Here is a 10,993-nt window from a genome sequence, read left to right on the forward strand (position 1 = left end):
TCTTATTGATTAGTTACTCTTAAATGTTGTAATAGGCTAATCTAATATCAATATATAATAGCAAAAGTATTTTCCTACTGTTAAAAGTCGTGTTGCCACATAGGAAAAAAATGCTTATCTAACTTTCAGCCATGTTTACCATTAAAAAGTAATAAATTATACATTTTACAAAGTTAAAACACCATTTAATAGTTTCTCAATATAAAAAGAAAACTAACCAGTTAAAATGTAATTAAAAGGCTTGCAATACTCCCAAAAAAAAAAAAAAAAAAACACGCGCGATAGAGAGATAAAGAAGAAGAAAAACAAATTGCTATACAGAGGTAGACCACAGTCCGTTCCTGGGCAAATTTAGACCATCGAAACTGCAAGAACATAGAGAAAGAAAAATCTGCCACCATCAGATCGTCAGAACTAGCGCCGGTACATTTTTCTCCATTTTTTTAGATTTGGGTATGAAATGTTACTTTTTATTGAGTTTTTTTGTTGTACTGATAAATAATAAGAAGTGAAAAAAAATATATATATATACAAAAAAAAGAACTCAGCCCAAAGTGAATTGTATTTAAAATGTTTTTTCTTTTTCTTTTTCTTCTGTAGTTTCCGAAACTCCAATGCTTAAAAGGTTGCCACGGCTCAGAAGGGAAAACACTCAGATAGATGTAACATCCACAAAGACAAAGGAGTTCTTTGTCACCCACTGAACTAGAACATGGGCTCTGATTCATTAGCATTCCTAGGCACCCAATCAAAAATTACATCATCAAAACCGAAATATCCTGCAGAGTAGTTGCTATCTCCCATTTAGGCTAAAGAGTTTGAATTCCTGAGAGGCTCGAAACCTTCCTATACTGCACTGGTAACAGTGCAATGTATTCCAAGTGCTTCTGCCACATCCACCTCAAATTTCTGGCAAAAATCGACAGCAGCTTTCAGAACTAATCTCTGAAAATAAAGAGCATCCCAAGTCAAGAAGGAACACAAGTTGATAACACAACACAAAGTCAAATAATAAGCAATTAAACCAAAGGAACAAGGGATCAGCCACAAAATCATTTCATGAGGCAGATTTGGCTTATCAAACCAAAACATCGAAAACAAACCTATTGTAAAATCAATTTTATAGGAAGAATAATTCAAGGAAGCTAAAAAGAAAAAGGTGAAGAAAGATTCATACCCATTTGGATATTCTTTAACATAACTGACGGTCGACAGAAGGGTTTAAGGACATTTTTCATATCATGATGGTCCCATTCCAGCAATTCCCACCATTCTTCCTCTGTTTCAATGTATCTTAAAGAAGGGAGAGGAGATAGCTGTCCTTTAATAAGGCGCATTGAAAGAGGTAATCTCTTAAGCTTCGGACACTTTTTTATCGAAATTTCTTCCAGATAATCACCAGCTATTACATTATTGCTACTGCAGATGGTCTTCAGTTCTGGTAGAAACCATAATAACAATTTCCTCAATCGGGGGAATATGGATATGTCCACTCCTTCCTCTATTTCTTTTGCTTTTTCTTCAACTCCATCAGATGCTGCAGCTACTATTTCCTCTAATTGCTCACAGCATGCAACACTAATCTCTTCCAAGTTGCCAAGGTTTAGCAGCAGCGCAGACGTGAAGAGCTTCTTTATATTTGGACATTCAGATAATGTAAATATTTTGAGACAGGAAAAGGTCCCGGGTTGGACAGCCGGTATTGATGCAACTCTCTCTTCCTTAAACAGTACTTGTAGGTTATTCAAATGTTGAAGTTCTACAACCTCGAGGCTCTGAAGAGGAAAGATGTAAGAATAAGAAAGAATGTCATTTATTTCTTCACATTCCCAAATATACATAGACTTCAGTTCTCTTGCGTATTTCAAAGATGGAGCATTGCATGAACTTCTTAAATTGTGACATTTATTAATTCTTAGAGTTTGAATGTCTGTCGGGAGCAGACTTATATTGCAATCGTTTAAGATTACAGTTTTTCCCTCGACCATCCATTTTCCAAAAAGGTCACCTGTCCTTACTTCTCCCACGAACAATGCATAATGGCTTGGTCCTCCCCCCTCCAAGGATCTTACATATGTATTGAAGTCATTTACGCCATAAAATTGGCCTTCAAAATGCTCTAATTTCTTCAAGCTTACAACCTCCTCTCCATTCACTTTTAAAGTTTTTGAGAACCAATCAAATTTGAGGTACTGGAGTTGAGACATTTTGGGTAAAATCCCTGGTGGAAACTTCTTTAGATAGCGTGCATCATCAAGACAAAGAAATCTCAAATTGACCAACATTTCCAAACCATGAGGTATTTCTTCAATTCCTGATCCTGTAAGATCCAACCTCCTTAATGCTGTAAGTTTTGCTAATGAAGGCACGTGCTTTAAATTTTTACACCACTTAAGCCTTAATGCAGCAAGATTCTCCAAATCAGAAACTGAATTCGGCAAAGACACAATGCTAGTATCAGATAAATCAAGAACATTAAGTTCATGAAAATGCACAAAAAAAGAATCTGGGATACTTCTCAAAAAGAAATTATTTTGTAGCAGCAAGGTTGAAAGTTTAGGACACCTTTGTGATATATAAGGAACTTTTGATATATAGTTGTCCATCAAAGAAACCTTTACAAGATCTTTTCCCCATTTTTCTTCATCTGGAAAATCTTGTAATCCCTTCCGAGCTTCGACAATGAACTTAGGACCAGCAATCTGGAGGGCCATGTCTCTTATTAGATCATGCATCTTCACAAAATACACATTATTAGAAAAGATATTGTAGGATCCACCTTCTAACAGGCAAGCATTTATAAGTTTATTCAACATGGTATGACCCTTATCAATCTCTACTTGCCTGCTCTTCATTCTTGGTATTACTCCCTCATCAATCAAATGTTGTATCAACTCGTATCTATCAATCTTGTAGTCTTCTGGGTATAGTGCACAATACAAAAGACAATGTTGAAGTTTCTCATCTTTTAAGCGTTTATAACTAAATCGAAGCCTCTCAAATATTGCACTATCTATATTATTAGGCCCCTTTATTGATGTCCTCAACTCTTCCAATGCATTCCTCCACTCTGAAGCATGAACAACATTTTTTAAACTTCCTGCTATCGTAATGATTGCAAGAGGCAAATCGTTACATTCTTTAACAACCTCTTTCACAATTGCTTCAAAATTGGGAGTATTTAAAATATCACGACCCACTGTATCCAAAAACAAATTCCATGACTCTTCTTTCGAAAGAAGCTCCATTTTAATTTTCTCACAACTCATTTTGTTACAAACTTCAACATCTCGAGTCGTCAACACTAATTTGCATCCATTTGCTGAAGTAGGTTCTGGGATCCCTACATCTTCAAGACGAAATGCTTCCCACATATCATCTAGGATTAAGACATACCTATCCCTACTTTCCAATTCTAATTTTAACTCTCCTGCCCTTGTTGTTTCATCCTCAAACTTTGAAAGATCTAAATTCAACTTGCATGCAATTTCATTTTGTAGGTTGATAACATTGAATGCCTTTGACACGGTAACCCAAATGATGTAATTGAACTTGTCCGTTTCTTTTAATAGAAAATTATTGATTTGTTTCATGACAGTCGTTTTACCAATTCCTCCCATACCATAAACACCGATCTTTCTAATATCTTCACCTACTAAGTGTTCCCAAATCTTTTCCATTGTTCTTTTGGCTGTACTCTCTCCCACTAATGTTGTAGTTGGCAATACAGCTCCACGGCTTACAGGTGGATCAACTACCAAACTATCAACAAACCTGCCTCTTTGATCAATCAATTCCTCCACTTCTTGTATCTTCTTGCAAGCAAGTTTTCCTATGTGCACACGAGAATACTTCCTTGTGCTAGCTTCTTGTTCAATTGCTTCCATTTCCCCATCAATTGTTTCTACATTTTGGAGCCAAAGTTGAACAGCTTGCTTTGGTCTCTTTCCCGGAAAAAGTTCTGCCCCCAATCTTGATTCTATGTCCAACCTCCCACATTCTAATTCTTTCCGTTTCCTCTTGAGATTCTTCAGATTTTCACCAAATTCTCTATTATAATTGTAAAATTCCCTAATAGGAACCATTATCATTTTTCCAAGTTCAAGAATTGAACCTAACATTTCCATTGTCAAGTCCCTGCATGATATATACCGATAGGGACATCAAATATTTTGCCCATGTACAAAATAAAAATAAATTATGACAGAAGAATGCATTTTAGTCCCCATATTTGAATTTGCTGTCAATATAATATCCTCCAAATTCTGATTTTCTAAATGTACGGTTTTTTTTAGTGAACTCAAAAATATGTACATTAAGTGCTGATGGGGCACAGAGTCAAACAAGTAGTATTGATATATGATTTCTTTTTCCTTGAAAAAATAAAATCTAGAATGCAAAAGGGAGAGGGGAAGAATGAAAGAAACATTACCCCTCTGATTTGGCCTATATATCGAAATTTAGTGCACATAATTTCAATTACTACGGATTTTCCTAAAGTTTGGACTAGAATGAAACTTTTTTTTTTCCTAGATTTAATGTTTCTTCGTATGTGAGTAAGAATGATACTAGAGGTAGTACAATTTTTACTAGAGAGTAGATATATAACAACTTTTACTACATATAACTTACAAATTGATGTTTCTCCCCCCCCAAAAAAAAAAAAAAAAAAAAAACCTTACAAATAGATATGTCACCAATCATTGAAACACATTTCAAGCATTCATTTATTACATAATTGAATTCCACCAATTACACACACTGTCACATCAGTTTGTTAGTTTTAAGCGAAACTATATTGTTGGTCCTTGAAGTTTATCTACCGAGCGTTTTTAGTCCCTTAAGTTTTGAAAGCGCACAATTGATTCTTCAAGTTTAAAAAATGAATATTATTAGTCCTTCCATTAACTTCCATTTCCTAACTCATATATATTGTGTCTAACATTATTCTACAATTTTGGCCCTTTTATAACAAATCGGGGCCATTTAGGGTGAAATCTTCTAAAAATTGGAGGCCCTAGGCCTTGAGCCGCCCTTGATAAGTAGGCCTGTCCATGGGTCGGGTCGGATCGAGTTTGGGCTCAACTCACATCCGACCCGACCAAATCTGGTGGACAAACTCTCAACCCGCTGCAAGCTGAGAGGATGATCAGTTCAGACGGGTTGGAACATCAACGAATGGCGGTCCGGATCGGTCGGAGTTGAGATCTAGAAAATAGAGAAACTCCGGGGAGAAAACAATGAAAATCAGCCAAAATCCTTTAAGATCCCGCCGGATCTGGCAAGATCTAGGCCATTTTCAGCAAGATCTTGACTAGATCTGGTGATATCTAGCCGGATTTAGCCAAGATCTCGGCTAGATCCAGTGAGATTTCGTCGGAACTAGCCAAGATCTCGACTAAATCTAGCCAAGATCTCGGCTAGATCTAGTGAGATCTCACCGAATCTAGCCAAGATCTAGTCAAAAACATCTCAAAACTTGCCGAATTTATCAAATAACACCAAAGTATTTATGGGTCGGTCGGTTCTTGTTTCTCAGATTTTGAAGTAGGAGAACCGACGTCCGACTAGTCTAAGTTGGGTTCTGGAGGAAGCAATCCATCGCCGACTGTTGTAGAAGTCGGTTACATCGGTGGCGGGTCGGGTTTGGTCGACAGCGATAGGTGGGTCGGGTCCAGCGGTTGACTGGACAGCCCTACTTATAAGAGATTTTTTTTTTTCGGTAAAAATTATATATATATATATATATTTTTTTTTTTTTTTGTATTTGAATAGGATTACTAACCATATATATGAGTTAGGTAATCACATTAATTTTTATGTTTTTGGGGCTATGGCCACCCCCTTGCTAAGGACTAGGGGTGTGCTTGGGTCGGGTTAAGGAGTTTTTTCAACCCAACCTACCATGGTGGGTTAAAAAAAAATCCAACTCAACCCAACACTTCACAGCAGTCTAACCCAATCCGCATGGATTAGGTTGGGTTGGGTTGGGTTGGACATTTTTTTTAATTATTATTATTATTATTATTATTATTAAATTAAGCATTAGAACAACACCACCACAAATAAGAGCAAATTTATAACCAAATAATCATGATCATAACACCAAACAAATACAAACTATGGGAGGAGAACTTAGGGTTTAAGTTTTATTTAGGAAGAGGGGCAAAAAAGTAAATAACAAAATTATATAATATTTTTTAATTTTGAATATATATTAAATATAGGTAAGTCAGGTCAAGTTAGGGAGATTTGTGAATCTTATAACTCGAAACCAACCCGACCCACTGTAAAAAAATAAATAAAAAATAAAAAAATCATAAACCAACCCACCAACCCTTAAAAACTAACCTTGGGTTGAATCGGGTTGGTTTTGGCAAGTTGACGAGTTCCCTGTACAACCCTACTAAGGACATTTAAAGAAGTGTTATTTCAATAAAATCTAATCGTGTGTTTGGGTAAAGAATTTGGAGTCAAGAATGGGGGAAGCATCTGAATTTGAGAGGGGGAATTTATCAAATGCTTTGTTTGGGTAAATTCTTTGGGAAATCTCAAATTGTGTTTGGAAACTTGAAGTTGGATTTTAAATCAGTAGGTTTAAATATCTTGATTTTAGATATCATTTCAAATCCAAGGATTTTAAAGGTTTAATATTCTTGATAGATTTGGTGAAATTCAAATCCTTTATCTTTTAAAGTCTTTTTTCATTCATCAAGAGAAGATCAATGTAAATATTTTTCATTTTATGGTAAGTAAACGTCTAATTCCAAACTAAAAGCGAAGTGAGTATAATAATGGAAAACTTTAAGGATGGTTAAAGAATATTATTTAATAAAGAATTAAATACCCTTTAACCAATGCCCTTAACTCTTTCGTTAACAAAAGTCTTACTAGTATTATTTACGAAAAATTCTTAGATTGTCTCGGAGGACGAAGAAATAGTGTTCCCCTTTCTCACATTGATGGTGAATTCCATCATGAATTTAATGGTTAGACCTCACTATAAATGTGAGAAGATGAAGCATCGTTCTTCATGTTCCAGGATTTCCTAAAAAGTTATTTATACCTAGATTTCAATTAAAAAGATGGCTACGGGAGTTAACTAAAGAAATTACTGCAGTAGTCTTTCTATTGAAGACCTCAAGATGGTGATCTTGTTTGTGGCTGCAATCTTATGAGCAATTTTATTTGGCTAAAAGCCTGAAAGAGCTTAATATCTTTGGTTCTTTTTCGCAGGAAAAAAAAAAAAAAAAAGTACTAAAATTTGGTTTCTATCAGTAAGGGATAGGTGGAAGTAGGACCAAAATAGAGGGGATGGTCGGAATTTCTTTGTGCATATATTTTATATCCAAACCAAGAAATGATAAATGATAGGATTTTAAATAAAAGGGATGTAAAGTAAATCCCTATCATTTGTGAATTTCTGTGAATTTTCCAAATTCTTCACCCAAACACAAAAGTCCCTAACATTTTATATACACAATCAAATCTTAGTACCATAAGTCTCAGAAGACAAACTACCCCTCCCAAAAACAAAAAGAGAGACAAACTATTGGAATTTTGGAAACCAAGTGAGATAAGGGAAGAGTCAGTACAGTAGTGTATACCTGGCTTGACGAATGACTACAAGGTGTCTCTTCAATGATATTGGTAAAAAGAGGTGCCAAGGAGACAACAAAGAGGCGCAGCAGCAAATCTCCACTCTAAATGAAACCTTTTTGTTTTTTTTTTTTTTTTTGGGTCGAGAGGAGTGAAATTCAGAGCAGAGTCAATATGTGAAGCAGAGACATTCAACGGGAAAGGAAACTTTTTTTTTTCGGATGAACGAAGGAAATGGGAATTGGAACTGGATATCTGTGGTCACTGGCCACCCAGAAGGTAAAGACGTGCAAGGAAAATACTACTTTCAACATAGTGTTTACATTGGTTAGGTATGGCTTACTTGCTTGCTCCCCAAAAAAAGGGCGTGGCTTACTTTGGGCAATTATTTGACTTTGATTCACGGACCCATCTTGTTTTATAGGTTGGTGTGCGTCAAAATCAACGCTAGCTGACTTACATCTTCAATGCGTTGATAATTAGGAGCTGGACCCTTTTGGCTTTTGAGTATTTCTAAAAGGGACAATCAATTGTAAAAATTAAAAAGAACTACAATTTAGAAAAAAAAAAAAAAAAGGTATTGCACTAAATGCAATTGATATGGATGGTTGAGAAAAATTAATGAGAATTAAAATTGCAAAAAGTAACTTTAAATCTCAACCATTTAATATAAAAAATAAGTAAAAAAAAATATTAAAAAAAAAATTGTGGAGGGATTAGGTGAATTGCATGGTGCAATTGCGCACCGGATCCCAATCCTTCAAAATATATTATGTTATATAAAGAATTATTTTTTGTTAGAGCATTCACGCATCAAAGCTCTTACATTGCTTTTTTCCAACCAAAAAAAAAAAAAGGCTCTTTTATTACCAAATTGTTATTTTTTGACAACCCACGCCACAAAATAAGGCTACATAAATGATGCTATTGCTATAATTTTAATTAACCAAGCTACAATAAAGTGTCAAAGATGACACTTTATTGTAGCTCCAAACTTATAAAAAATAATAATATTTTATATCATTTTCTCTTATGTAAGGACAAAATTTGGATTAGACCCAGTATGGGATTGGGTTTAAGCCCAACAAGCCCAAACAATGAATTTATAGAGCGTGGGTGAAAGAACTAGTTCTACTCTAAAAGATGGACCATAAAAGTTGCTGAATTAAGGTTGTTAAGCACAAGTAAAATAAAAAATTCTGTCCTCGGCACAGCCCGAGAAACTTATCTTATAATATCTTGATGATAAACACAGTTACAAGAACCCACGATGTTATTGCCTAGATTTTATGATTTTTTCTCAATCGCCCTTTTAGGTTACCTTCTCGTGCTATATATTACAGTCTTGGTGTTATCCCTACTATACACATGTAGGTTGGATTCTAGAAGTTCCTTCTTATCTCATCCAACACGTCTCAAAACCATCAAATAGTAGTTGTAAGGCTACTTGGTCACTGTTCAGGTATCACCTCCACATTAATGCGGTCAGAGAGTTAGTTGGAGACATTTAATGTGAAGGTAACAACTTTTTGAAGATATTTGTTGCCTCCCTTTTCTTACCCCTTGTCCAACATCCAACTCCTAGTTGTGATGTAATTTTGAAGAAAGTCTAGGGTGATATGGTACTCTTACTGATCTCGAATCCTCGTTCCCGAAATGGCTTTTCTCCTCGGACGTTCGTTGGACTTATCTCGTACTATCTTTATTTTTCTCTTTATACCATTCCCATTATAACCTCATTTGGCCATTCTCGAATTAGCTAATGTCCTCGGATTGGGCCATAGGCCCAATTCGTATATCCTTAATAGTACCTCCTGACTAACTGGCCCCCACATCTTATATTTCCTTTAAAATATTTTTTCTCTTTCTTTCACCATTTCTGTCACTCCTCTTTCTTTCTTTTTCTCTTCACCGTCTCTGTTACTATCTCTCACCCTTTCTTCTCTTCTTCTTTATTTTTTTTTTACTCTCATCTCCCTCTTCTTCTCATCCTTCTATCTTGCCTTTCTTTTTCTCTTTTGCATCCCTATGTCTCTCACTTTCTTCTTCTTCTTCTTTTTTTCTTCTCCTCCCCTCTTGCCTTTCTTTTTCACTCCAGCATCTTTGTGATGGTGGTGGCACAAGTTGTAGTCATGGGTCAATGTTATGGGTCGACTTCGTGGTTCATAAGTGGCTCATCTCGTGGGTCTCATAGTGGGTTTTGGTGGGTTTGAAATTTGATTTTGGGTGGTTGGGGTTTTGATTTGTAGGGGTTGTGCCCATGTGGGTGGTGGTGATGGTGGTTTTGGGTGGTTTTTTTTTTGGGTTTGGTGGGTTGCAATTTGGAGGGATTGTGATGGTTAGGTGTTATGGTTGAAGGTGGTGGTGGTTGTGGTTGTGGATGGGGTTGTGGTTGATGTTTATTATGTTGGATATTGTAAAGTAGTAGGCTGTGCTAGTAGTGTTGGGTTGCTTCCTGCTGCACTAGGCCCAAGTTTTTTGAATAAGGGAGTTGGGACCGGTTCAGCTACAACTCAATTTGGTCCGATTTGTGCGCAAACTATGCCTGGTTTACCAGGAACATGCTTGCGGCAGGCAGAGCTGTTTCAAACAAGTTGTGGCAGATAGAGATAATAATAATAAATATATATATATATATATATATCTGGCTACTTAGTGGGAAATGACCAAATGATCCCCAAACACAGTCACAGTAATAATAATCATTTTTACAGAAAGAAAAAAACATAACAAAAGGGAGCAAATAGTAATATGTATGGGTTAATCAGAAGATGAAGAAATCGACTTAAATTCGGTCCGAAGGAGCAAAACTAGAGAGGAAAGAACGTTCCTTCTCAATGCAATTAATCTCTCAGGAAAAGTCCTACTATGGAGATTAACTACCCTGAGGGAAACGGACCTGAATGGTTGATGCACAGAGGCCCCTTTTGGTCTTAACAGAGAGCAGGATTTCGTGAGGGAGAAAGGGAATCAATCTACCGGTGCATGCCTACCGTTCTAATTCTCACTTTATTTTCTTTCTGGTTGTTTTCTTTCTTTCCCTCCCACTTGTTTCTTTTCTATTTTCTGGTCTCTCTTTTCGAATTCCTATTTCGTAGTTATGGTTCCCGTTGTTGCTTCGTCTTTTGTTCACGTCAAGGTTCTCTTTTTATAGTGCCTGCCGTGACCGGATTTTACTATTTTAGCCCTTAACCTCCTTTATCTGGTCTGAGTGTACTAGCCGACCACCACTGATCCGTTTGTGTGTCACCCCCTCATCACCAGACAAAGAAGGGTATTTTGTTTGTTTGTCTGTCGTGGCACCCTTTCCTGCTACGGTCTGGGTTCTTTCTCTCTCCCTATCCCTCATGGTATGCACCTAGTGGTTCCAACTCAACTTGCTTCTTTTGGGTAG

The 10,993-nt window shown here is 36.3% G+C and overlaps 1 protein-coding gene across 1 annotated transcript; it reads right to left on the minus strand.

Annotated features, from left to right (window-relative positions):
• Positions 1–633: 633 nt before the first annotated feature.
• On the minus strand, positions 634–7,980 carry LOC126701259 (probable disease resistance protein At4g27220). The gene is made up of 3 exons (XM_050399376.1): positions 7,608–7,980; positions 1,178–4,137; positions 634–945 (listed from the first exon to the last, which is right to left on the minus strand). Exons 2-3 carry the CDS (start codon positions 4,125–4,127, stop codon positions 902–904), a joined length of 2,994 nt encoding a protein of 997 aa, XP_050255333.1. The 5' UTR covers positions 4,128–4,137; positions 7,608–7,980; the 3' UTR covers positions 634–901.
• Positions 7,981–10,993: the final 3,013 nt, after the last annotated feature.

This window comes from Quercus robur, chromosome 9, assembly GCF_932294415.1.
Source record: "Quercus robur chromosome 9, dhQueRobu3.1, whole genome shotgun sequence".
Lineage (NCBI taxonomy): Eukaryota > Viridiplantae > Streptophyta > Magnoliopsida > Fagales > Fagaceae > Quercus > Quercus robur.